Source organism: Apteryx mantelli, chromosome 1, assembly GCF_036417845.1.
Source record: "Apteryx mantelli isolate bAptMan1 chromosome 1, bAptMan1.hap1, whole genome shotgun sequence".
Taxonomy (NCBI): Eukaryota; Metazoa; Chordata; class Aves; order Apterygiformes; family Apterygidae; genus Apteryx; species Apteryx mantelli.
The window spans coordinates 118,684,466-118,712,377 of record NC_089978.1 but is presented as its reverse complement, the minus strand read 5'-3'; the positions used below and the strand labels follow the sequence as shown (position 1 = coordinate 118,712,377).

The 27,912-nt window shown below is 46.2% G+C and overlaps 1 protein-coding gene across 1 annotated transcript; it reads left to right on the top strand.

Annotated features, from left to right (window-relative positions):
* The first annotated feature begins 289 nt into the window (after positions 1-289).
* Positions 290-26,289, top strand: CD80 (CD80 molecule). The gene is made up of 7 exons (XM_067300029.1): positions 290-373; positions 589-698; positions 13,350-13,697; positions 16,400-16,681; positions 18,364-18,489; positions 21,480-21,603; positions 23,575-26,289. Exons 2-6 carry the CDS (start codon positions 602-604, stop codon positions 21,584-21,586), a joined length of 960 nt encoding a protein of 319 aa, XP_067156130.1. The 5' UTR covers positions 290-373; positions 589-601; the 3' UTR covers positions 21,587-21,603; positions 23,575-26,289.
* Positions 26,290-27,912: the final 1,623 nt, after the last annotated feature.

Here is a 27,912-nt window from a genome sequence, read left to right as displayed (position 1 = left end):
GGAAAGGAAACTCCCGGCGAGCGAAGGACGGCCTGCGCCCCGACCCCGGGCCGTGCCGGTGGCACAGCGGCGCGGGGCAGCCCCGGGCAGGGCAGGGCAGGGCAGGGCAGGGCAGGGCAGGGCAGGGCAGGCCCGGCGGGCGGCCGTGGGGCGGCGCGGGCCCCGGGGCGGCGTTACGCATGCCCCGCGAGGAAGCTGTGGGCGGCCGGCAGCCGCTTATGAGGGCGAGGGCCCCGCGCGCCGCCCGGCCTTCCCCCAGCGCGGCGGCCGAGCCTCAGCCTCCCCGCGCCGGGCCCCATGGCGCGCCGCTGAGGCCGAGGCCGCGGGGCTCGCGGGAGGCCAGCGCTTGCCCCAGGGCCGGCGGCGGCGGCAGGTACCCCGCGCCCCCGGCACCCTCCTCCGGGCAGGGCGGGCGGAGGGAGAGGGGCGGCGCGGGGAGGCCCCAGGGCAAAGCGCCGTCTTGCCCCATCCCTCCGGCGGCGCCGGGGCAGGAGCGGGCAGGAAGTGGGGGGCCCCGGCGCCCCCGGGGGCCGCGGCTCGTGACCCGCCGGTTTGCTAAGGGCACGCCGCTCTGCTTTGCCGCCCCAGGAGCTGTGCGAGCATGGCGCGCCGCCCCCAGGCCGGGCTGGCGCCGTCCAGACTGGCGCTGAAGAGGTGGCTCTGGCTTGGGCTCCTTGTGTTTCGCCTCGTGAGTTTAGGTAAGGAGAAACGCCGGCGCCCGCCTGCGCCCTGACGGGGCGGCGGTGGCGGCGACGGAGCACGGGACGGGGCGGACGGCGGGGCGGCGTCTTTTGCTGTGGCTGAAATCCGGCCGGGGTTGAGGCTGAGCTCCCGCTCAGGAGGGTGATGGCCCGCTGGAGGGGACCACGTTTGCGTGCATTGGAGCTGCGCTACCAGGAGCCTGGGCTCGTCCAAGCCTGTAGGCCATGGCAGAAATGCCAAAAATGCTCGTATTTCCGCTCCCTTCCTTGGAAACGAGCGCTCTCGCCTCCTCAGGCCGGCCACGCTAGGTCACAGGGCGAAGGGGTCCCCCCGGCTGGGGCGAGAGGAGGGCAGGCGACCCGCCGGCCTCAAGAGGCTTGGGATGAGTTTCCTCAGCTTTGCGAAATGTGCACCCTGAAACCACCCAAAACTCGCTCCGGAGCTGGGATTTGTTACAGGTGCAAAACAGGCTGTCCCTATTGGCGGTTTTAGTGTTTCTCTGTAGCTAATGATACTGTGGAGCAAACCTGGGGTGAGCTCAGCTTTGATTAAAAATCAAGTTGTGCAAAATTAGGAGTTCTTCATGCTGATGTTGTGAAACCAGGAGATAACTGATGCTCCCCACTGAGTTTCATTTTGAGTTTCAGTCTCAGAACCCTAAAACACAAGCTGGAGCATTTAACAGGGATTGAATTGCAGAGCTCGCCTGCAAAGAGAGCAGCCGCCCCGAACTCCACTCCTGGGATCTTTTCCCTCCTATCATCCCTCACCTCTGTGCTTGCAAAGCATGTGACAAAACACACGGATAATTTTTGCATGGACTGCATGTGTAAATAATCCATCCATGCTCAGAACTGTTTCTCAGTATTTTAAGAGACTGCGTGATATTATTAATGTAGTAATGGGCGTGTGTTATTCACCGGTCACATGTAATCTTTTTTTAAAAAGGATTCTGATTCCAAGACTAAAGATGGGCAATATTTGGCTATACGGTCCGATGTATGATGATATCCAGTACTATAAATAGGAGTGTGATATTATTAGAAAATTAGGAGTTTTGGTAGTTACTGTTCTTTTTTACATGATTTACTAAGGAACTGACAGTTTACCATATTTTCTAGCTGTCTGTCTGTTTCTTAGGCCCCTGCTCATAACTTTTGGATCTGCTGCCCAAATTTGACAGAGGTGGGGCTCTCAAAGTTGTGGGGTCCTTGCATGTTGCATGGAAACGGCTAGCTGGCAACCAGGCCAGAGCGAGCGCCAGAAGAGCCACAGCCCGCGTTGCCTCCTGCCCTGCCCCGCCGCTAGAGAGAGCAGGTGGGGGCTGCAAGGAGCATGGTGGCCCTGAGGGCTCGGGAATCGGCTGGCAGAGGCTGTTGGGTTGGGAGACGCAAGGCGCACAGGCCAGCAGGGTTGGGTAATCCTGTCGCTGAGCGGTCTGACTTCTCTAAATCTGGTTGATTACAAAATTCCAGGGTTTAATGCTGCAAGAGGTAGAGTGCGGGGGCGGGGAGGGGAAGCTATTTTAAAGAATAATATCAGCTTCTGGGGCATAAGTGTTAAATTCTTCCCCAGTCTGCGAGCCTACGAAATTCCTGGTGCCATGGCAGACGGGCCGCTTGGTGGACTAATAGCAACAACAGGATGGTGCGCTTTCTTTCTCCCTCTGTACACACGCTTAGACATCGTGCTACCTTTCTCTCCAAAACCAGGCATTCCCACATTAGTGACCTGTACACTACATGTTGCATATGGTACCCACATAGGAGCAGTGTTGAAAGCTTTACTGGGACTTGCAGATGATGCCTTCCCTAGGCTGCCCAGAGGGACCACAAAGACCTGCTTCTGACCTCATCATGGCAAAATGGTGAAGCCCTGGGAGTCTGTCGTGGCCCTGCCAGTGACTTCCCACGAATTGTTAAGCAAGTCCCCAAGGCTTCAATTCATTTGTTTTCAAAAGTGACCCCATGCTCATGCCCACATCAAGGCACAGCTGAAGTGGACACCCAAAGACTGTGGCTACTCTTGCATCATCCCTGGGTTCAGTTCAGGTGTCCTGGTGCTTGCACACCTTCATGCTGTAGCTCCAAAAGGTGGAATAGCATTTTAGGATGACAGCAGGCGCTCTCTGCATACCGTGTGCAAGTAAAATAGTAACACAGGGAATGTCAGGCTGAATTTTGATATTGTAGGGAGTAGAGGGCATTAAAGGTGGTTGTGTTGGTGTAATTAAAAGGATGATTTGAAGATTGTATTGTGTAGGAAATTGTGTAAGCCTATGCAGCTATGTTTGTTTCCCCTTAATTTTGCTGCCCTAGGGTTCATCTGAGGTGGCCCACCAAGATGTCAGTGTAACTTAGAGCAGTTTCTGAGATGACGTCTGCTGCTGGAGACACTGATGTGCATGAACACCCTGCTGTCTCAGCAGAGTGGAAAAGCGGCAGAACAGCCTTGATTACAGGAAAAAAAAAACTTATTTATTTACAGATTAGGGTCTGAATACATTGCCAGTATCCCTTGTGGGCTTATTTTTCTCCTGCTGTGGTATCTCCACACCTGCCTACTAATTTCAGGATCACCATGTTCTCAGTCACAGTGGCTTATACCAGTGCCTTTGCAGTTATACTAGGAAAGCGTTGCTGGAAGTCGCCCAGTATGATTTTTCACTGTCCTGTGTGCAAACATGGAGTAGGCAATGACTGCAGGGACCCAACGGTCCCTGTTTTGTGTCGACGGAGGATTCCTTTTAGGCTTTCTGCAGTCTTTGCATCCGACTGGAGACCATCCAGTTCTCTGTTTCTTCCCAGTCACGAAATTTTTGGGAAGTTTTGAGGAAAATCCCTATAGCATTTCTGAGTTATTGGAGGGTAGGGGGGAAATATCCACTTCCCTCAGTGCTGAAAAAGCATGTTTGCTCACAAGTACCTCACTCTGGGAATCCCCTCTCACACATTACTGCCAGTGAAGAGCTCAGGGCAGAGCTAGCTTTCGGAAAGGGACAAAGAAGGTCGAGGGTAAAAAAGATTACCTGCATCATAGCCACCCACAAATATTGAAGTGACTAGTAATGAGATTTAGGTGATTTGTGGCTGATTTCTGTGCCAGCTCCAGCATCGCTGTGTCTAGGGCAGACTGTACGGCAGAGATGGCAGAAATTACTCCTGAGGTACCAGATTTACCCACTTGATTAGCGGATGCAAATTGAGTTTCTGTCCTACTGCTGTTGCTGCCTTCAGGTTTTTTTTTTCTTTCTTTTTTTGGATGAGTTTCTGTCTCCTCCCTTTCCAGATATACAGAAAAGAAATGTTTTTGGTTAAAAAATAACATCAGCGGAACTAAGAAGGAACCTCTTATTCTCTCTGTCTTTCTATCCAGAGTGAAACCCACTGGCCCAGCCTCTCTGGAGAAATAGAAACCCACCTAAAGACTATTGCTTGTTCTTACAGACTGTTTTACTTTTCATGTTTCTTTTTAATGAAAGATTTCTTAAAAAATAAAAAATAAAATTAAAACATATACAAGTTAAATTGTTATGCAATCAAAGTGTAGTTATATGCATGCATAAAGAGTTTGTAAAGTTACCCATCTAACACTTCTTTCACCCCCATTGTTTCCATTTTCCAGTTAGATCAGAATGAACCCAAATAGCTCTGGTGAGCTTGCATTACTCTGAGCCCAATAACTTTTTTACATTTCTTGGATCACTGACACATTTGTAACCTTTTTGCAATACCAGCGTCAGACATTCTTGCATTTAAACATGCAAAGTTTTGGGCTGAATTTTACACACTGTGGTGGGCTATTAGCAGAAGTTGCTGCCTTGTACGCCCTCTCACCTTTCCTACTTGTTGCTGCCTCAATTCTGGGTTACAAGTGTGGTTTCATGGCATAATTAATCTGACATACATGAAGGTTACCACCAATGGGGTTATCCCACTACCTTCCTTTTGATAGCTTAGTTTTCTGTTGGGTCAGCCTGCTGAACCAAGCCAGCCTGCAATCGCTAGAGCCAACACAAGGAAAGCGAGCGAGCGCGTGGCAGGTGCTGGGAAGACCCCCCTTCTCAGCAGCAGTCTGCTTTTACACCAGACTTTGCGTACCATGAAACTGCATCCTGAGGGGTGCAGGCAGACAGCACAGCTGAGGTGGCCAAACAGTTCATTGCCCTTGAAAGGTGCAGTCGCGCTACTCTTGCCTCTGCTTCCAGCTGCACAATCCTCCCCTTGTTTGCACTAGCCATAACACACACCTGGTCCTTGGATGAGATAATTCAACTCCCAGCTTAGCGGATTCCTTTTTTCTTTGTTTTACACCCACAAAGCAGTGGGTAGAACCAACTTCTGGAGAGATCTGCAAGGAAAGCAGTGGGAACACATAAGTTTGGAAGGGAAAGGGGAGCCAGACCACCTCTTTTCGTGCGAGGAAGCCGTGAGATCAGTGAAGTTTGTCATCTAATGCACCCTGAGGCTGTGCCAGGTTGGAGGAGAATTTCCACATTCAGAGAAATTCTCCTTCCTTCTTAACATGTGTTTCCCACTCCGAGCGCTGCATGCATGCAGATGTGGTATTTTTCTTGAGGTGGCAAGGCGAATGTGTAGAATGCAGTCAAGTCTGTTTGCTTGGCAAAAGGAGGTCATTTCTCTTTTTAAATATATGAACCTTATGTTTAATTGTAGCTTTTCTATCCCCTCAGAGCGACATCACTATCAAGAGTTTCAGGAGCTCATTTGAGAATATGTAAATCTTTCCCAACATGGAAATGCCACAACCTTGCTTCTGCTTTTTCACTGTTATGCTTTTAAAATATCATTGGTCCCAGGGGACTCCCTGGCTGAAAATAAAAGTGCTGACTGCTGGGTAACGGTGGCATCTCTAGCTATACTGCACTCAAAATACATTCACTTTTTGGCGAGTCTGCACTGCTACCGTATCATATGAAAAGTTAGAAAAGACTATTTAGGCAAGTTCTTTTCCGCACTACTGCCCTCTCTGTAGCAGGTATCCTCTGGTGTGGTTTTAAATGCCTGACAGACATGGATTTCATCCCTGCTCTCGGGAAAGTGTTTCAGTCTAAATAGATCTCACCGTTGGACACAGCTTCCTATCAGCTGAGAGTGTCCCTTCCTCGTGCTACCCTGACCTCTGATGCTCGCAGCTATTATCTGCAGTGCCACAAGCGGTCCATGCCCAAGTCTCTGTCCTTTCAGTCCATCTCTGGTCTCAGTAGCTTTCAGACACCTCTGGACTGCTTTGTTCTCCTTTCGTTATTCATCCTTCAGCTCATTACCATTTGCCACACTGCACTTTTACATAGCGTTGTTTAATCTTTCCTCCAGCCAGTCCTCCAGCTGCGGGGTTATTGTCAAGCTTGTTGACTGCAGAGCTTTAGCGAGCTAGTGCTGGAGCAGGGACCGGGCTGTTTTTAGAATAGGATAATGGCAGGCAGGCTTGTAGCCTTGTTAGCTGTGCTGGTAAATATTGCTATTCCTGTAAGCAAGTCACTTAGATGCATTAAAAAGTAGTAATTTTGTAATTCTGAGTGGGTTAATGTAGAAGGCGTGATACCTGATTCTCCTGGTTGCTGGGCACTTTCACCTTCTATGAGCTCCAAAATAGGGCTGGCCACCTGCGGAGCAGATGAGGCAGCAAGAGTTAGCAAACACTTAGGAAAACTTGGGCCTTAAGCAGTGGGAGGGTCTCAGCTTCCCCAGCCATAGCATGAGGAGAGCAGTATTCGTGGCAGTGGTACTGGGGGAATTAGGAAAATGATGTGAGAACATCTTCGGCTCCGAGATAAATACAGAGGAAGTACAGAATGACCCAGTCAGAATGGGACAAAATTTTCAGGGAAAAAGATTAACAAAATTATTTTTGTCTTTGTGTGCTACAACTCTCCCCCAAAGGCCTGTCTTACATGACTGCCACATCTAGGTTCTGCTTCAAAACTGGGGAATCGTAAGAGCCAGTGTTAGGAAGCTGATCGTGACAGGAACCAAAATATGCAAATCCTCTGAGGGCATCTGGATTTGGATATGAACTCTGAGTGAACGTCCCCGTCTCCCCACCCTCGTCCTTTTTTATTCTGGCTGGGCTCACCCACTCCCAGTGCTGGGAACAGAGAATGGGGAAGGTTCAGAAAGAGCCTTCCTCCTTTCCCATCTCAGAAATGCCCTTCCGCTCCCGTCCCCAGCAGCCCTGCTGACATGTGCCCTCCTCCCCGGGCCGCCATCTGTGCAGAGGGGTCCACAGCAAAGGGGAAGGTAGGCAGAAATGTCCCCCGCGGCCCAAGTGCTTTGGCCTCTTGGCTCCAGCTCCCCGCTTGGCGGTGACATCTCGGCTCATGCCGAGGTGAGAAATTTGCCAACTGACTTGTGATGTTAAGAGTTGCGATCTTACTCGTCTGACAAAGCAAGCAGGCTGGACAAACCCAAGCGGTGGGCTTGTCCCGGCGCAGGGCCCTCGTGACTCAGGAAGCAGAAGATTCATATCTCAAGAAGTACCGAAACACATCCCAGGCGCAGCGGGAGGGAGGGCTTGCGGCTGGCTGGAGCTGCCACCGAGCTGCCGCAGGTCCCTTTACCAAAGTACTTCGGATTCCCTCTCGTGTCCTCAGTTGCTAATTACAGATCGTGAAACTTTTTGTGATTAACTGTGTTTCCTTTTCCCTATAGCTGGGTTTTTGACAGAGCAGTGACTCAGTAGCAGCACTTGCTTTCATTCCCTCTCTGAGTGAAACGCCTTGCTGGCCCTAGCAGCGTAAAGATGACTGAGGGGGGGGCATGAAATCTAGTTTGTGGTGAGCAGCAACTAAGACTCGGGAAAATGCAGTGTTTTGTCTGTAACCTGCAAGTGAAGCAGCAATCAGAGGGAGGGTTTAAACAGGATCTGTCAGGAGCAGTGAGTCTCTAAGAAACTGGGCCCACATCTGACACCAACATATGTTGAGAGTGCTGTGTGAATCGCTCTAAAGTGAGTGTTAACTACAGTACATTACTTCCTATCAAACCAAGTTAAGGGAGACAAGTAAGGATGATACTTTTTATTTGTCATTATTATGGTTCTGAGCTATGCACAGCTGGAAGAAAGGGGGTTAGCGCCCACCCCCAGAGATGTGGTGTCATTTTGTCTGTAGCCTTGGGAAGATGTCCTTTGCTTTTCACAGCTGCTTCGTGTTTTCAAGGATTTCTTTTTGCACGTAAAACAAAACTACATTAAAACAGAATGAAGGCTGTTAAAGGAGTCAGACAGAAAGTCCACAAATATTATAGAGTTATTGCATTTGTTGCCAAACCAAGCAGTATAAAGCTGGACAAGTCAAGGTTAATGTTTTGCTTAAAAGGAATGTGAAAATCCTGAGATAGGACGCTCATAAAGTGAGGCAGCACAGCTTAAACTGATGCCATGCAAGGAGCGTGGTGCCCTAGTGCGGCCGCTCTCAGCAGGGTGCCCTCAGGGTACAGCTCTGAAGCAAGCGGAGCCGAACTTGAGAAAACCTGTTCAAACCGTTTCCCTGCCTCGGTCCTGCCATGTCATCATTGTAAGATTGGGTTAATTAATCAATTAATTGCTGCAGGCACATTTGTCTAGTCTGGGTGTGTGTGAGGAGCTGAGACTGAAGGGAATTGCTGCCAGATGAGGTGCGGAGCTATTTTTCTTTAGGAAGCCTTCCCTTCACCTCTTTCACCACATTCGGGATGAGTAAGTGAACCTGACCTGCAACGTGGTCACCGTGACAGGAGCTCACCAAATCCGGTTTGCAGCTGCTCAGCTTTTGCAGGGCAGCACGGAGCAGCTGAAGGATAGCAGCAGGCCTGTAATTCCTGACGGGAAGCTTGTGCTAGGGGTTGTGCAAGGTAAAAGGACTGCTCCTCCTTCCTCTGTGCGCTCAGATCTCCCTTTGCATACCTCCCTGCATGCCTGAATGAAGTCCAGAGAGAAAGTACCTGGGAGGTTTCCCATGCGCTCACGCCCAGGTTAATACCCAGTCGCAGGCGCTTTGAAGAGGTCTGCCAGCTGGGCCTGCCAGCGCTCACTTCTCCCTGTCCGTATGCGGTCTTTCTCACTCCACTGGATCTTTACAGTCAAACGCGGAGGAAGGCATGATTTTATGTGCTGCTGAAATGTGACAATGGCTCCACAAAGAAACTATCCGAGCATCTTATGGGGTCTTTTCTGTGATCAGTGTATTCATAAGAATTAGTCACAACACTGATTTAGCTTAAATTTAAAGCATTTCTTCAAGTATAGCAGAAGCCACATGCTGAATTTTAACTCTGTGAAAAGCTTTGGGAGAATCTGATTCCTCACCGGTAAAATCCCCTGGGACAAAGAAAAGACTAGTGGGGAGCCTCTAGTTCTTCAAAGACCCAGCTTTTCATAATTAAAAAATTTTTAAACTAATTATCTGTCTTGCTTGGAAATCCTCAGAAATTTCCTGTAAGTTTGGTTTGGGGGGAAATGTGCTACTGAGAAAATGACAGGCCTCAACTTGCGAATTACCTAGGGACTAGCAGGCTGGCCGGCTGCATTTCCCTGCACCAAACCCTGGGGACAGTTGCTGGGACAAAGCCGCACCTTTGCAACACTTTATCCGTGGCCAGTCGACCCCACCAAAAGGAGGATCCTTCCCTCGTGGGCCCAGTGTGCGCCCCCTCCCAGCACTGCCTCCAGTCCCGCTCTCCAACTCACAGCGCGGCCCTCACGCGGGCGCAGGGCAAGGAAGGTGCCCGTGCTCAGCTGCAGTCAGAGTCCCGTGTCCGCCATTTGAGACAAAGTCAGTTTTGGTGCTAATTTAAGAGTGGAAAGGCAGGCTACTGTTGCAAGGATGTATAGGGCAGCTCATGGAGAAAAACAACGCAAGGCTGTTTTGACCTTCCCCATTTTGGAGGGCCGGTTAACGACCATGCTCAGTTTGTGGTGTAAAAACCTGACAATTTGCCTCAGAGCTTTTTGCAGAAATGTTAGTCGAAAAAGTGTGCAGGTCTGCTGTCTTATGTGCTGCTTACACAGAGGGGTCAAAGGACTTCAGGCCCAACAAGAAGGATTTTTTTTTCATGTGTTTTGCCATGGGGGTTGTGTGTGAAGAGAGGTAACGCAAGGTAAGAGAGAAGAATGGCAAAGTAGATCAGAAGGGCAGAGGAATGGGGGACAGAGGGGAAAGTGAATGGCACCAGCGTTTCCATTCACCAGGAATTAATTGAAGGTTTCTAACAGTTTGATGCTGCTTCTCTAAAGCATCCTATGGTCTTTTACTTCCAGGTCAGTCAAATGTCTTCGCCATGCCTTTGTCCCAGAGACGGTTGGCTCTCCAGTACTGTTCAGCTGTAGATGCTGCTCAGGAAAACCAAGCACTCTGTGGCTTGGGGAATTTCTGAAATTTGGGTGATCAAGCAATAAGTGAAATAGGGATCTTTGTTAAAAGATAAGGGCTCAACAGCTTTCCTACTTTTCCTGACAACAGGTGCTGGCTCTCAGAGCAAGCCAGAAAGGATGCTTTTCTTCTGAACTCACCTTTCTGCTCTTAATTAGCCCTGCTCTATGGGGCATTTGCAGCATGGGAGTAGTTTGAATGAAACATGCTTTTCTGCCTAGGGAAAAGAATGTCAGCCTTTGCGATGGTTCGGTGTTGTCACACATTGCAGGGCTCCAGTGAAGTAGCTACCATTAGTGCATATCAAGTGATCAAGTGGACTTTGCTGGGGGTGGGAAGAGGAGGGAATGTTTTTTCTAGAAGAGTCATTAAAAATTATTTCCATGGTGGATACCTCCCCCACAGCCTGGTTTACAGAGAGCATTCAGCACAGAAAGGGGACAGAACTCAATTTTCATTTTTGCTTTGCAGTTCACCTTTAAAGTGAAAGGGGACTTTTGTGGGGCTGAATGACTCTTCATGGACTCCAGTTCCTTCAGGCTTGTAGCATTCAGGTTGCAGTTTCAAGGGTACAGAGCCTTTTAAGGGTAGATGTGACATAAGCAGGAGTTTCCAGCCCCTGCACATGTACTGCCGAGGAGGTTTTTGTTCTCCTTTTGGTTGCGAAGGAGACTCTTAGGGGCAAGGCACGGAGAACCTCATGCAACTCATGATGCGATGTCACCCTGACATTTACAGTACGCCTACTCTTCCTCTATCACTGCAAAAGAAAATAGAAAACACATATTTGACTGCAGTGTTGTTGCCAGGGTTCACAGTCCCAGTTTCCCTGGCTGCTGTTGGAAGTCTCTCCAGCAATTGTAAGAGTTGAACTGAGAGGATGTGCAAAGAGGTGGCTGAGGAAAAACGAATGCGCACAAACACACATACACTCACAAGACCATGCAGACACACATGAGGAGGAACTTCAAGAATCACAGCTTAAAGTGGGCTGCTTTTAAAGTGAGCAGAAGGAAATGCTTTTTCACATAGCATGTCATCTAACTGTGGACCTCACTGTCACAGGATGTTGTGGAAGCCAAAAATATACATGTGTTTCAAAAGGGGCAAGACCCATTTGTGAAAGATAGGCCTATCAGCAGTGGTTAAATTGCCAATCTCAAGAAATCCCTAAATGCGTGCTTGCCAAAGGTTGGCGGAGTATGGCAGTTCTTATCCTGTGTAGGGTGTAGCAACCATTTTTCTATTATTCTGCTACTGGTTGCTGGCTGACACAGGTCAGTGGGCTGAGTGGGCTGCTGGTCTGCCCCAGTCGGTTTGATCTTAGTCTGTTAAGCATTTTATAAGGGGAAGTACATCTACTTGGAAAAAAAAATTGTATCTATAGGATCTTTCCCCTTTGGAAGACCAATGAAGTGCCTGAGGGAAGCGCAAAGAATTAAATGACAAGTTGTTCATTTAATTATATATGAAATTTTACTTAATTAATATAAAAACAGTGTTGCCAGGACCTCCCCAGTATTTTTCAGTGTGTTTCCTACCAATTTGATATAAAGCATGCGGGTGGGGCAGGGATAGGTGTGCCTCTGGGGATGGGGTGATGCTCATTTCAGGTTCCATCTCGGGCACTCTGTCTGGCCTTGTGACTGCTGAACTTCATCTAGCAGCCCGTGATGCTGTCCCAAGAACAAGCGTCTGTTTGGTTCCCTCCAGCACTTGCAGCTGGAGGATTGCAAAGCATTTCACAGACGGCAGCCTGTGGCATAGGTCCATACGCTGCAGGGGTCCTGCTGCCTGCTGTTTGACTGCGTCCCAAGGGTCTGTGAGTCACTGCTAAGCAAACGAGCCTGGTGGGTGACAAGCTTGTGGCTGTTTTGGACAGTTCGGCTGAATCTGGATGTCACAGCATCCCAGTTGCATTCTGAGAGCTCCTTTCTGTGCACATGTATGCAGTGGCTGCCCTGTACTGCATAAAAATAATGTGGGTTCCAGCATCAGGCAGGTTTTACTGGGGGGTAGGTGCCACTCAGCTTTGCCAAAAGTTCAGTTCACACTTAAGGCTGAGACTCTTTGTATGGGATCTCACATCCACTGATAGTCAGCATCACACTCTGCACATCAGTAATGTCCTCCCTGTTCCAGGCTCTCCCACTGTCTCTCTCAGATACATTTCTTATCATTTGTTCTGCAAGGAAGGAGAAGGGAATTTGAATCTTCTCCATTTTGAACCCAGCTGTTTGTTTGCTTATTTTTCTGCTTTTCGTCAATGAAGTGCAAGAGACTTGTAACCTCCTTCTCCGTCAGTACTGCGTCACTGTTCCAGCAAAGGCAGGGGCTCCTCTCTGGGTTCCCCCTGGACTCCCTGCTTCCCACCCCTGCAAGTGCATACCCACTGAGAAGAGTAAGGAGGGTGGGAAAGTCATTTTGATCATGGGAACAGTGTGCAAAGTTGTCATAATGTGAAGCAAGGGGATTACTGCTAACCTGGGCAAAGTTGTACCTAATTTCCCCCTTGCAAGAGCCCCTGCTTGTTATTGTAGGATCATGCCTGTATCCTGAGGTATGGCACCAGCATGTGCCCTGGTCAGGAGTTCTGGGAAGTCTTTGCTAGCTTGCAAATGATCCCAAGGGAGGCCCAGGGGCCTTAGATTTGTTTTAGCTAGGTTGGGCAAAATTGTTCATTTACTAATACTTGGAGGCTGATGAAACCATGGCTCTGACTTTTGTTTATTATTGTAGAATTGTGTCTGACTTCTGGGATTTTGGAAGTTTCTTTTCCTTTACATAGAAACAATATTCCACTGTCATCCTGTTTGGGGTGCAGGAAATACAACAAAAGATGATACGGACTTTCCTAACATTGAGCTCTAAAAAGAGAGCACAGAGGAGATGTTTAGACCCTAGTAGTTTGTGCAGTGTACATTATTATCCTTTCAGATTACTATCATGGCAATTCTTTACTCAGAGGTGCATTTTTTTAAGGTGCCAGCAAAATTTCTTTTCAGGCAGGTGACCCTCCTGCCTTCTCCTTCAGTAGTCCATGCATGCTGAAATCCTTGTGTGCCTGCTAGCTTGGAATCATAAGTGGGATTGGAACAACACAGAAAAGGTATTGTCAAGGCAGGCTCCCCTCCACACAGAGCCGGAGCTGTAAACTGGTCTGTGGATAGAAGGATGAGTGGGTGCAGACAACAGCTGAAATAGGTGAGTTCTCTGCAGAAGATCCTGGTACAAGGCTATACAACCATCTCACTGCCTTTCATTTGCTCCCTCTTAGGCTATGCGGTGGAGAAAAAAGTGGCCAAAGGCAAAGTGGGGGAAAAAGTTGGCCTGCCTTGTTGTCATGAAATACCCAGCACAGAAAGCCTACGTAATTACCGTGTCTACTGGCAGAAGAATACCACGGAGGTGGTGCTTGCTTACGCAGAGGGGAAGAAGATCTCAGAAAATGAGCGATATGACAATCGGACCGAGCTCAACATGAGGAATCTCACCCTGTGGATCTCTCCCGTGGAAATTCTGGACAATGGCCCCTACCAGTGTGTAGTTCAGCACCTCAAATTTTTGCAGAACTCAGTTGTACCCCGCATTGTGTGTGATGAGCCCGTGACCCTCTTCATTACAGGTAGGTGGGTTGCCTCCTATCACCTGAGGCTTTCCAGTGTCAGCCTCTGGAGATAAGGGACACTTCTACGAGCTTTGTTCATAGTATAGCAGACAGACTTCATTTTCATCAGGAAGCCCAAAAGAGAGCAAGAAGGTGTGTTAAGTCCCCTTTATTTCCCTTCCATCAGCCTCTTCCTGAGGCTTTCCAAAGCTACCTCAGGTACTGAAAATTTGCATGTTGTCTCCCACCACCAGCCCCCCGCATCTTCCCCTGGACGAATCCCTCTTTGGTAAGGACCTCTCCTGGGACACCTCCCCCAGGTACCATGGCTGGTCTGTGCCCTGGGCCACCTCTGCCCCCTGCTGTCTTTTGGGTAAAGCTGAGACCAGGCCCTGGGTGCAAGGGGAACATTTCCCAAACCAAACGAGGAATGGGGTGGTACTGCTTCCCTGCGGCCACATCAGCGCGCCCAACCTATGTCAAAGCCCAGAGGGGCCCAGGATATTCTGGGAGACTGGCAGGTTGCAAAACAGTGCCAGAACCCAAGGTTGAAGTTAGCTGGAGCTTTGAGGCTTTTTACCTTAAGAAACGACGCAAGTCCCTTTGCTCAAAACGAATCTGAATCTTTTCTTGGAGGCTAGAAAAAGTTCCGTTGACATTATTTTCCATTTGCTTGACTGTCTTTGTGGTGGTTGGTTTCAACCAAAAGCAGAGATACTGGTAACTTTTATATATATAGTTGTACATACATTTACACGTACATATTTCAGTGCGAATACCTTTAGCAGCAAAGAGTTTCAGAAATCTTCTAGAAAAGCCAGTGAATAAGCATTCCCCATCTTGAATGAGATTCATAACAAAAAACCCCAAGCTCCTGAGGTTTGACCATTGCCTGCCTACCTGGGGAAATATAGGGTATATGTGCAAGGACACAAGTTCACTGATTCTTCCAATGATTAGAAAAAAGGGAACTGTATTGCCAGAACCATCTCCAGCCGTGGAGGGAAATATTGCTGAGGGTTGAAGAGTTAACTGCATGAGAAATGTGAAATGACAGATCTCCATCCTTTCCTCTTCCAATTTCTTCCCTTTCAGACATCTCTGTGCTCTAACAGGCCCAGTGTAATAATTGTGGTAGACTTTTCCTCCCTTTGGAAGACAAGGATCAGTTAATGTGAGGCTCAGCAAAGGGAAAGCTTCTTTCGCTTTTAGGCCACTGTTGCAGTCCAGCTACCTCAGGAGAGGCTGAGAGTTGTTACCCCCTGGTGACTGTTCAGGGAAGTGACTTTCCAGACTGGATGTCAAATCAATATTGCTTGACAGACAGTTACTCATTAAGTTTAGACTGTGGGTTCACAGTCATTAAGCCATGGAAGCCCATACTCCGACCTCAAGGGGCCACTTCCCCTTCCCCATTGCCCTGCCCATGTATGTGGGCCATCCGCCTTGTGTAGACCCTCGCAGTCCTGTGGTCGGGTGGTGAGTCAGACCGGGAGCTATTCCAGGCAAAAGCTTAGCTGCTCCAAAAAGGGTTGTGTCGCAGTGCGATGAGCAAGCTGCTGCAGCTCTCTGCGTGGCCTCACTGCAGTTGGGGCTGACACTGGATTGGGGGGAGCAGTGAACTTGAAGCTGATGGGGATGTGAGGGAGAGCGGGAGGATTTGGTCCCTTTGGAGCAGTGGTGTTGGTGTGACTTAGAAACTGCACACATAGCTTCTTCTGACCTGCACCTCTTTTGTTAAAGCTGTGGACCTATGGAGATTTTTCCAGTGTGAGAGCTGTCTTAAATAGTTCCTATGCCACCTCTTACCTCCTCCTCACCCGAGGCTGTCCTTGCAACCCATGGGCCACCTCACTTGCACCAACACAACTGTTCAGAGCCACGCAGTGAACCAGATGATTGTGAAAGGGATCCAGGCTAACAATAACACTGCCTTTCTTCTCCTTCTTCACTCAGATCAGTTTTCTCATCCACTTCACCATGCAGCCTCACATATGCTTGCACCAATATATCTGAAGGGGAGGGAAGGCATGGAACAAGCAGTGCGGGTGGGAAACACACTTTGGCACTGAAAAAAATGTGTGGTGGAAACATGACCTGTATTCTTTAGGGGAGGGTCCATTTATTGCTACATATTTTTGCAGTGAGTAGTACAACTGGGTCTTGCTCTCAGCTGGGCCTTCTGGAGGGACTGTCATACAGAAAATGTAATTTGGTCTCTTGTTGCCTGTCCTGGCTGAGAGGCTAACATCTGACTCATCTCTGTTCCTGCCAGCGATGGGGCCTCTGTGAGCCCCTGACTGGGAAGGGTCTAAAGAGGGAGGGGAAAAGGAAATTGTTCATCATTGCATGTAATACAAATTTTTATTCTGCCAGTTCATATTCAGTCCTGCATTCTTCCTACCTGTTTTGTAACTCCTTCTGGTGCTTCACAAACTGCTATATGTAGAGAGAAAAAGTGGCACTTGAAAGATAGGGTCATGAAATCTGTGGCACCTGGTATACTGACCAGACAGGTAAAGAAACGAGGGCCAACACCATATCCAGTCGAGGCTGTGGGAAGAATGCTAAGGCACAAGAAGGGCCATACAGATTATGATAGCTTGAGTAAGCAATCAGACCACCTGGAGGGGTGGTCTTTGCTTTGACCGGGGGTGACTAGGACTGCAGCTTTCTGTGTTATCTGGCAGAATGGTAACTAAAGTTCGTTCTTGCTTCAGCTGACTTCAGTGAGCCCAGCATAACAGCAGAAGTACGCTCTAGTTCTTGTGAATCAGATGACGTGGTGGTAAGATGTTCTTCTCATGGAGGTTTCCCAAAACCCCAAATCTCTGGAGTCCTCAACAACGCGTCCGTGGTGTGGAATGCCATCTGGGTGTCTGAGTCCAGCATCAGCCCATACAACGTCACTGGCAACCTGTGGCTCAACGTGACTGAAGACACCAGCCTCACTTGCTCCATTGAATACAATGGCTTTGCCAAGTCTACTAGCTTGCTTCTGAGTAGGTTTTTACTTACTTATACTTTGTTGCAGAAATATTTTGTGGAACTTGCTGAGGTGCCCTTCTGAGGAAGTGGCAGTTTTTGTGTATCTGTTCACGTGGGGATGGCCCAACCAGCCCACTTATGAGCTGCACACCAAAATATTTCAATGGCTGTAAGATAGCAGGGGTTGGAAAGGAAAGTTATGACAGTGTCTGATAAGCAGGAGATGGCCCTGGCTTCCTGCTGCATCATCATGAGTCATGATGGGTTGGGCTGACTGAGCAGCTGGATCCCATTGTGGTCTGGTGGTGTCAGCCTCAGTGGCTCCCAAGGTGGGATTCCCACCATCCAGTGCCCGTCTGTACTGGCACGGTCCTGTTGTCACTTGTGTGACACGGACCCGGCATTTGAATAGAGGGGCTTGAGAAATGTGTGTGCCTCAAAAGCCACATGTTACACTTAAAAAGAATTTCCTCATTTAACAAACTGGCATGTTTGCTCCTGCTTCAGTGTCAGAAACTGCCAGCTGGGGTCTGGAGGAAATTCTGCTTCCGTACATGTATTTAATACTGGGGCTAACTCATATGAATAAAATTACATCACTGTGCTTGGCTTAAAAGTGATAAAATAATAGATAAGCCTGTGCTTTGAAAAGCTTAAGGGACAAGAGGAACCAGCATGAAGCAAGGCAGTACACTATGGTCCAGATGTTTTGTGGTAGAAAGGAATTTGAAAGAAATTTCTTAAAGCCAGAAAGATTTCTTTTTAATGTTATTACCAAAAAAGTCTTTTAAAATATGTCTTTGGGTCTCATGTTTTGACTGCAGAGATACGGACATTTTCAAGGGAAGCTAGAGAATGCAAGAGCTATTTTTCTTAGGGAATTGTACCTTATTCATCAAGGTACCTTATTCATCAAATAATCTTACTAAAATCGAAGGGACTTGTGAGGAAAGGTGCCATTCAGCTTCAGGAAGAATGCCAGAAACTAGTGCTTGATGAATATTGCTTATTGCTGGATGTAGTGCACAACCTCCCTAGAGATGGTAATGTTATGAATTTCATACTACATAGAAAAGGAGACCAACAAAAAAAAGTAATAATAATAACACACTGTTGTCACACAAATTCTCTGAGGAGGATGGAATCAACAGTGACAACAGCAGTTTTCAGATCCGCTGAAACTCAATTCTGCCCCAACACTCTTTTGCTGTCATGCGGAGAATGACACCTCTGGTCTATTTAATGCATCTTATCTTCTGTCACCTGTGAATTTAGAGGAACAAATTAGGCATAAAACTGCCTAAAACAGCAAGAAAACCTGCAGAGTACCTCTGAGAATGGAAACTTCTAGATATGGGCTCACAGTTTTCCACCAAGCCTTACCAGTTTCTTTGGAAAGAGTTTATGTATTTTTTTAAGATATTGCCTATCTCCATCCTTTTCTGGACAGAGATCCAGCATTTAGGACTCTATGGTGTGTTAAAAATTTCAGCACATAACAAATGTGGGGGAATGGAAGGGCCTTTACAGCTTAGGTGCCAGCTTTGTCTGCTTGTTTATTGGATAAGTGTATTTTCAGGCTGAATATCAGAGTTAGAATTTGGCCAGAACCACTAAGATTCACATACCTGCTCTAACATGAAAGTGCCAATACGACGTGGGGCCCTTCAGTTATGTTTTATTTCTTCTCTCTCAGAAAAAAGAAATGACTGTGTTCTTCCCACTATACCTCCATCTTCTAATGTCATTACTGCTTCAAGTATCATCATTATCGTTTTCCTTTTGGCTGTCACCTTAGCAGCAAAATTCATCCCAAGGCATGGTAAGTATAGCTCCTTTTTCAAGAAACAGTCTCTCATTGCTTGTGGAGAAACTCTGTAAAATATCTTTTCTGAAAACTGCACTAACACACTAGATATTTTTGTACCTTCTTCTCATTTCCTTTTTTTCTGTGTGGCATCTACTAATTTAAGACTAATTTAAGACCAACTCTGGACTTTCCTACATTTTGGTGTGCAAGCAGCACCAGGGTTCAGGTTTGAGACCCAAGGATTGATTGGGAGCTTTGTCAGCAAATTGGAATATTCCAATTGGAATATTTCCAAAGAACAGGGGTAAATAGAGATAGAGAGATACACAAAGGCACTTTTATGTTTTAAAGTGCTTGAAAATGCAAATAATCTTGGTCATAATAGATGCAGCTGAGAACTGACAGCACCCTACTTGGACAATCCCTCAGAAAAGTCACAGGGCCAAGTTACAAAAATATATCATGCTAGGGCCACAGAAAGGACTTGAGCATAGCAACACCTCACTTTTAGAGGACTCATCACCTACTAGGATCTCAGTCAGGAGAGATGGATTTGCCGCCTTTGTGGAGCCCATGAGGGCACAGGCGGGCTGCCCTGTCCCACTCTGTGAAGTCTTCAGTAACTCCAGATGTGTCCAGGAGTCCTTCAATGGCAAAGGGTAACTCGGGCATCTCAGGGTTAGGTGACAGCTTAGTTTTTTTGTTTTGTTTTGTTTTGTTTTTGTGGCTCTAAATCTCATCTGTTATCTGTTGCTCCTAATTGTGTCTAGGCTGACCTAACCAGAAAGCCCCTAGAGATGTGGGTAAACATCTAATGGAACTATAAAGGCAGTGAGGCATCCAGCCAGTACTGAAAGTCAACAGCAATCAGTGTCCCATCTGCACCCTTTTAATAGCTTTCAAAAGCAGTCCTGGAGAAAGACAGTGAGCCTTGCAACACTTTATAAATATCACCCAATCAACTGCTGTCAGGTCACAGGGGAAGTGAAGTTTGGAATCAAGAATCCCACACTGAGCATGGTCTATGTTAACTTCATTTAAACCAAAAGCCACTAGTCTGAGTATCTTAGCTCATCACAATTGCATTGGTATCCCCCTTTAGAAAGAGGTAATTTGTTAGGCAGCAGGGACTCAGTTCACTTAGGGACACTTGTGAGTTTGTCATACTTGTGTCTTCTGCTTTCTCTATTTCAATCTTAAGCAGGATCACTCACAAGCAAGAAGCGTGGAGGTGGTGGTTTTTCTTCTCCCCTCCTCACCAACCACACTCCTATGAAACCAGTGTGACCACTAAGTTGGGCTGGGCTCTTTTTCTTTTGTGCTAAAGCACAAAGAAAGGAAGTTTCTGGAAGGCAGTGACCCTCTCTTAGCTGCATCTGTGCACTTCCCCATTTTCTACTCATGTTTTTCCATGACACCAATGTTGGTTCTCCCATCCTGTTCTCTGGGGCTATGATGATGGGAAAGCAGTAACCAGGCTGAAAACAAGCAAATCACAACTGAACCCAGCCTATGCTGTTAGCTGTGTGGATAATGAACTTCTAACTAAGGGAGAGAATGAACTGGAGTCCAAAGATTTGGCTCTAAATAAATACAGGCTGGAAATTAAAAGGTTCCCTACCAGTAAAGTAGTAAGATTCTGGAGCATTCTGAGATGGTCTTTTGTACAGAAAATCAAATTACCTCTAAGGGAGGTGTAAAAAGCATTGTAGCACCAGTGTGGTACAATGAGATTACCTGCAGTAGCAAGGGGGGCTGCATAACCTGGAATTTCTGTCTCAGTTTCATTTTCCTAACACACACAGGGAGCAGATTTGCTGAGTCAGATGGTGTTATTTTGCACAGTCACTTTTCAGACCAGACCCAAGCTGTAAGAAACTGAAGCTGGCATTTCAAACCAACTTCCCAGTTTGAACAGTTGTTGCATTTCAGTGCTGGTATGCATTACCACCTGTCTGGGAAGGGAAACATCTGTCCTGAGAATGCTTCCTGATGGTGTTACTACAGGTCACCTTTCAAGAGACATTGTGGGAGCTCAGACAGGTCTGCGAGTGCCTCTGTTGCTCTGACATAGGGAAATCTGGACTGGGAGCTACCTTAATGTTAAGAGTTTAGTTTCTTAGCTCAAAAAGCCATACTTCAAGGAGCTGAAGTATGGGATGGAAGAATAGAAAGAAAGAGCAAAATGGAAATAAGGGTTCTCAGATGCATGATTGTGGTGGTGACTGGAACAGGTAGGTGCTTTGGTGAGGCTCACACTCCTTCCTTTGAGGAGCTCATAGCCTAACTTGTTTATCTTTGCAGTAACTTAAGAATGGAAAATCTCCAGATTTTTTTTTTTTCTGGATCTTTCTTCAATTAATCTAAAACAAAGGACCAAGATTAGAGGTAGTATAAAGAATAGCTTAAGTGGCATGTGGTGAAGTTTCTGCAAGCAAAACTTGCCATAGTAGGGCAGAGAGACTCAGTCTGATTTATAAAAACGTCATTCATAGATGCTGAAATACTAAAGGGACCTGTTTTATCTTAACTTCTTTTAAAGCATAGAAAGAGTTTGTTGGTTCTTTATGCTAGCACTTGTGTTCTTCCACTCATTTGGCATGTAAATTGCATTTAGTGACATATAACTTTTACCATTTTTCACCTTCTGACCTTGTTTTAGCATTTGTTGATGTGTCTTTGTGCCAGGCTGTGGTCCCAGCTCTGTGCTAATTAGTATGTTTTATGCGTATGACACTGTATAGATATCATTTACTTCATAGAGCTTTTTTTCAGGTCAGGCTATTGCTATGGGGTAGCTATATTCAGAGGCACTGCAATGGTAAGTCCTGCCAAGAAAAAATTGAAGTAACTAGCCCTAAAAGATTTCTTTGTATCTACTTGCTTATCAGTTCTCTCCTCCCTCGCCACTCTCCATTATACTTTGTTGAAGAAGGCATTTGGATCCAGCACTTCTACATGTTCTGGATTTCCAGGTATTAATGAGGCATTTTCTCTTCCAGTCTGTTCTCAGTGTTGTATGCCTCAAGATTCAGAGGAAGAAGATGTGAAAGAAAGTATGAAGACAGCTGAACTCTCTAAAGTGACATCTGAAACATCATCTGTATGACCAGACCATATTTGCAGGTAGCTTTCTTCACCATTCTCTTGGTACATAGATTCTCAAATATTATTAGATTCTTATGCAATGCTAGCTCACAAAATTATGTACGGCTTTTAATATGAATGTGCACTGTTCTTTAGGGTCAAAGCTGTAGGGACCTATTGCCAACTCAGAGACATGGTGTTTCCCAGCCAGGAGCTAGAGGAATGATGCTTCTGTTGTTTGTGGGGCATTACATTGTTTTGATTCTATCTAATTTTTAGAAATGAATCTAGTAAAAAATGTTAGAGGACTTGATTTCCTGGGCTGTTGAGCAGCTTTCTTCATCGAATGGGACCTGCATGCAAGTTTTCATGGCATTCATTTGCTTAATTAGCATCACTTTTCAGGGACTAAATGGGGATGGAGAGAGAGAGAGAGGAGAAAGAAAAAGACTATTTGATGGATTTGACTATGTCTCTTAATCGTATAAAGAAGCTGGTTAATATCAGAGAGGTGGGTTTGTAGCAAGGTCATCCCATCCCATCCCAACCGGATTTGCAGTGACATTCCCTGTCACTGCCCCTGTGCTCATATTATGGGCCTCTGATTTAAGAATTGGGCAGTCCTTTAGTTCCTGTTCTGTTGGATTCATAAATGAGTAGCTTATAACTTGTGGGTCCTAAAAGTGGCTCCTCCCACAGATGTTATTTCCAGGGAATGGCCTGTGAACCATGTGCCTAATCTGATGAATAAAGACAGGGACATCAGTGCTCATGGAAACTAAGAAGGGTTAACCAAACGGTGGTGAGGGAGAGATGAAGAACGAGAGAACTCCAGCTTTCCAAATAGGATTGTCAATGCCAGTCCAATTCTGAGGTATCTCCATTCCCTTCAGCAGCTGGAGGAGTGGAAGGAAAAGTTTCCCATCTAAGACTTGCCCAGGAAACACCCCAATGTTTTAAAAGGAATTATTTTTGATATAATATGTTTTGAAGGATGGTATAGGAACTACTGGGAAAAAGTCTGGCTTACCATGGGTTTATGACTACAAAACATTATATTCATTTTGGCTTGAAAGCTCAGCTGTGTCCAGGGTTGTGTCCTCCAAAGACATTTTTCAAGTCAAGAGGTTGAAGAAAAGATTATCAGCTAATTGTTACTACTGATATTATTATACAGCTGACTGTATTTCCTGCTCTCACCACAGCATGCTGAATTGCCAGGGGGATACCTTATGGTAACAGCTGTAGAGTCCTAGAAGTCATGAATTTCTCAAGCTGTGTGTTGTAGTAATCTAAAGGTTTGAAATTCTTGAGACTGAAAGAAGGGGAAAATATCATTCAGGCCACTTTTCTCATTTCCAAACCTGACCACCCACTCATATTTTCCTCTGGGGAAGGCCCTATCTGGAACAGATACTAAAACCTTGGTTAGCATGAATTCTTGGGGGTTTTGTGAGTACTGCTCCCTGGTGGGAGTTCACCTACTGAATAAATCCATTCTGCCGCATTCCTCTTTCTTATAAAAGTTTACTTTTTTTTTTTTTTTAATAATAATAAATGGCTGGTGTTTCCTAGCTCCAGGGCCTGGGATGGTTGCTATCTGTGAACAGAGATAGAAGCCGTCCATTAGAAAAGTGTATTGCTTCCTTAGTGGCTGATTGTAATCTCATAACTGTGTGATGCACTGAGCCATGTCCTATTGCTGCTTAAATAGGGTAGCATGTTCATTAGTCAGCCTTGCTTCACAGCGGAGGGGCACCTTCTGTGTGCTCCAAACGCTCTCCCAGTAAGCAAGCGTTGAACCAGGCTGTAACTCTCTGTAGTGCCTGTCTTGAGCTGTCTAGCTCTGAACAGGCGTGCAGCACCCTGTTTGTCTTTATTGTAAGAGGAGCCCTCTTGTGGACTGTAGCAGGGGATCCCTGCTTGTCTCTTGGTTCTGCATCATTCTCACTTACATTTAGGATTAAGAAGGGGAAAAAAATATAAAAGCTTTCCTTTGTGTCCCCTTAGGTTTCCTATCCTGCATATTCTACACTGCAGTCCCCCCCTGTTCTCTACAGCAATGCTTATTGCAGTGACCCTTTGGCTCTCTGAAAGGGGATGACAGCAGAAAGAAAAATCTGCTCAAGAAGACTGACAAGATTATCTTGTGTGAATGAACAGAAAAGCCCACCTACGCTACAGAAGCTGTGGGGTGGTCACATTACAGTTGCTGGAACTGCACCCCGAAGGACGCTCCATATTCCTACAGCAGCATACAAGAAGAATGTTGTCAGCATTGCACTGCTCCAGTATACCAATTCCAGAGTTTGGGATACTTCGGCTTTGATGCTGCCTCTGTGAAAACCAGGGGGCCTGCAGAGCTCTAGCAGGTAGCCCATGTCCACCTCCCCCTTTAGTAACATGGAGCTGGCCTTTGGGAGACACCCAAACCCCAATGCAGACTCTCAAGGTAGGCTGTGCCTCCATGCTGTAACTGGGAGCAGCTAAAACTTTTATATTCAGCCTGGCACTGATAGCTGCCAGTACTGTTCTTTGTGCTGGAGGAGTTTGGATTTGGATTTGACCATTATGGATACATGTCTCTTCTCCCCTAAAAAGGCAATAACACAGCCACTTTTTAGGAAGAAGCATCTCAAGGTGGCAATATACGCCTCATGCTTATTTTCAGTGCTGTGAGACTTTTTTTATGATACATACTGACAGCACAGCTAACTAATGTTGCTTGTCTACAGAGGTGGCACAAGTTCTCGTAACCTTTCTCTCCTGAAAGGATAGCCTCGCCAACCCAGGTACCGAGACACTGCTCCTCCGTTAACTTACTCAGAGATGCAGGAGCACAGCTGACACAGTCCAACCCATTGGTGATGGTGCATGTGAGCATATGCATGTGCATGCGCACACAATTACACAAGCTTTTATAGGTGTTTCTTCCGATCTGCACTTGTAAAGCCCCATAACACTCGGTGGTTATCTTACATGTATCTAATATAATGAAATGTAACTCAGGGCCTTGCTTCATAGGTCTCATAGGTCTGCTTTTGTTTGTACATTTGTCTAGAAATATTTGTTAGGGTTGGTTCTCCAGTTTGAGTCTCTCATAGCAACATACAGTTACTTTGCTTTGAATGCTGCTGTTTGTCAGCGTTCTCTGTACCCAGCCAGGACTTGAAGGAAGTTCCCTGCAGGATGCTAACATTGGCTAAGACTCAGCTGATCTGGGTGATATTCTTGCCTACTGTGTAGGAAAAAAACGGTTTCTCATTTTGAGGGGAAAAGAGGAAAAAACCCCAAGCCCCAACAAGCTTCCTGAGCAACCATACATACTAACTCAACCCTGCCCTGAGTATGATGGAGTTGCTGCCTTTTTCTTTTGCTCTGAGCTGCTGCAAGCTGTATCCATTCCCTTACTGCTTCAACCAACATGTACTGCAGCTACTGCTAAGGATGGCACAGAAGCAGCATTTATATCGTATGTGACTGTACACAGTTAGTGGGGCAGACAAAAAAGTCTGAAAGCACCATGCCATCCTCTGTAGGATGTTTTGTTGCTTGAGGAGTTTACCTTACTAGGACACAGCAAAGACATTCCAGTTGCTTCACTTTTTTTTTCCTAGCAAGTATGTATTGAGACAGAAATTGCTTGAGAAAACAGGAGCACTAAAAGCAGTTTATGGGGTTCAGCTATGAGAGGCTAAGAGATCAGGAAAAGTCACTAGTGAAAAATAAGACAGACACTGCTCCCTTTCTAGTCCTGCAGTCATGCTGCCTCATCAGCTATTTTCACTGCGTTCCTATCGTATGAAATGAAGTGAGAACCTCAAAACATTCTTACTGAAGGGCTTTTTGACAGAGAAGGAAGTAAGGTTGCTACCAGACCACCAATGAGTGTCACAGCGCTGACACTCTCTGCACCTGTGCATTCTGGTTGCAAACAGGACAGAGGTGGCAAAGAAAGCAGTGCTAGCCAAAGGCAGCTTGACCTTATCGCAGGACTTGGTATACAGGCTGCCAGGAAAAAAGTGTCTCATGCTTTTCATACCTTTCCTTTTCTTTCAATCTCTGCTTGTTCTTTCCAGCACAAACTACTAGCTTCTTGCACGCTGAATACCCTTTCTTATATTTAATTAGCTCATTTTCAACATTGCGCTTTCTTGCCTGCTATAACCACGACACATTTCCACCATACCAACCATACTGCAGCTCTGACAGTTGTACGTGCACAGTGCTTTTCTTCTGACCATCCCATGCTTGACTTCTGCTCCTGACTACCGACTGCACAAACTTCTAGAGAATGGTTCGTCTCCTGCACACTGCCACACCTTTCTACATCACCACAGACTCCCGTGACACTTTAAATAACTCCTTCTAAAGTAAACCAAAAATTTCATGCTGACAACTATGTCTAGCATCAATTTGTTTTTATTTACTTGGTGGGCAGGCTGGTTTTTGTTTTTTTGTTTTTGTTTGTTTTCTTAAGCACTTAAAGTATGAATCATGTTTTCCATTACCTTATGCTATTTTCAGTGAATTGCACACAAATGGTTTCCATGAGACCTTTCCAGCTTAATATCTGGGTCTTTATACCAGGTGAGCTGCTCTCAGTTTATTGCAAGTATTTTGTATATAACATTTTTCCTGGTGTTTCTCCTTTAACTGTATTGAAAGTTAAATGGTAAACTTTGTATCCTTTCCTCAGTAATAAAAGATGTCTGTTCTAAATGCTGGGAAGTGGTAGAGCCTCTCAATTATTCACATGAGCCCCAGCTACCATTTCACAGCTGCTAAAAAAGTAGACTGCATCACATCAAGGTAGGTGATGGAACTGGCTAACAAAACTGCGTTACAGTAGCTAGAGCTGGGCTCAAGACCCAGCCCTGTTTGGTGTGCTCAACAGCAATGACAAAATAGCACTCAAGTACCTGACTTGTAAATTCAGCATACCTCATTTTTGTCAATCTGTTGAGGATTAACTGAGCAGCATAGCTATGCTGGTAGACAGAGCCTGCAACGAGTCCTTCTCCTTCCTCTCTAAAAGGCAGTTTTCGCTGCAAAAATAAAATCCAGTGTAAGACATTCCTGCTGTATCCCTCCTATCTTGTTAGTTACCCTGACAGTGGAGGACTGATAACTTCATCATGGTGCCTTTTCCTGGAAGGAACATTTGGATTCAAAAATAAGCTCTGAACCAATTCTTCACACCCCATTTTGGACAGTGGCTTCAATTACAAGAAATGAGGAAGTGCAGGGAGCTAACTTAGCAGGAAATAAAGCAAAAAATGGCTACTAATCTTGAGCTGAATGCAGATGAAGTCTCTGCTTCCCCTTGCTAATGTGTAGCATAAAGGACATTGAGCATCCCCTTCCTTCCTTACAAGGAGAGAAAAATCCCATCTGCTAGCTTATCTCTGACTGGTCTCCCAAGGAAGAACATTCCCATATCAATGGTCACAGACACAAGAGAATTGTTATTCTTTAGTCATCACACCAAGTGGCCACTAAAGAGGAAGAGGGAGCAATGACATAGCCAAATGTTATCAGAACTGTTGTAGAGATAAAATCATAAAAGTGGGAATGCAACAGCAAAAAAACATGACTTGGAAAGGCCTACTGTTCTGTTCGTTTTTGAAGGGGTAGAGGGTAATCACAGAATGGCTGAGGTTGGAAGGGACATCTGGAGATCATCTTGTCCAACCTCTCTGCTCAAGCAGGGTCACCTAGAGCACGTTGCCCAGGACTGTGTCCAGATGGCTTTTGAGTATCTCCAAGGATGGAGACTCCACAACCTCTCTGGGCAACCTGTTCCAATGCTCAGTAATCATACTACTGCCACCAAAACATACAGAGCCGAAAATATGGAAGAGTGTGAGACCTATCCATAGTTCTGCTTATTCAGATCCTTTACTTGTTCCTAGGGAAGGAAAACCAAAGTTGGAGGAAAAAAACGTCTTTCTTCCATGGAAAAATGACCTATACTGAGGTGTTTAATAAATAAAATGCTCAGTTTAGAAGTTAGGAAACACAGCGTCTTCTCAGAAGCAAGCTGTGCCAAAAATCTGCTTTGGGTGGAATATGCTCTGTGAAATCAACTGCTCGTATTTCAGTCAACAGTTATCAACTATAATGGAGGAACAGCATTCAAACAGAACAGAGTAACTACTCTTTACTTCTGGGAAGGAGACCAGAACCCCCTGCCCAGATACAATTCTCTTTAATAGGCTAAAACCCTCCAATAAACAAAAGGGACCAGAATTCTGACCTTCTGATTTGAAGAAAATGTTGATGGGCCACCCGGCCCTTCTAGGTACAGGCCATTATGAAATTAACCTCAGCCCTGCTCATGGCTAA

Coding starts and splice junctions, on each gene's coding strand:
- CD80 (XM_067300029.1), top strand. CDS start 602: ATGGCGCGCCGCCCCCAGGCCGGGCTGGCGCCGTCCAGACTGGCGCTG. Junction 699..13,349: donor GTTTCGCCTCGTGAGTTTAG/GTAAGGAGAAAC, acceptor GCTCCCTCTTAG/GCTATGCGGTGGAGAAAAAA. Junction 13,698..16,399: donor CGTGACCCTCTTCATTACAG/GTAGGTGGGTTG, acceptor TTCTTGCTTCAG/CTGACTTCAGTGAGCCCAGC.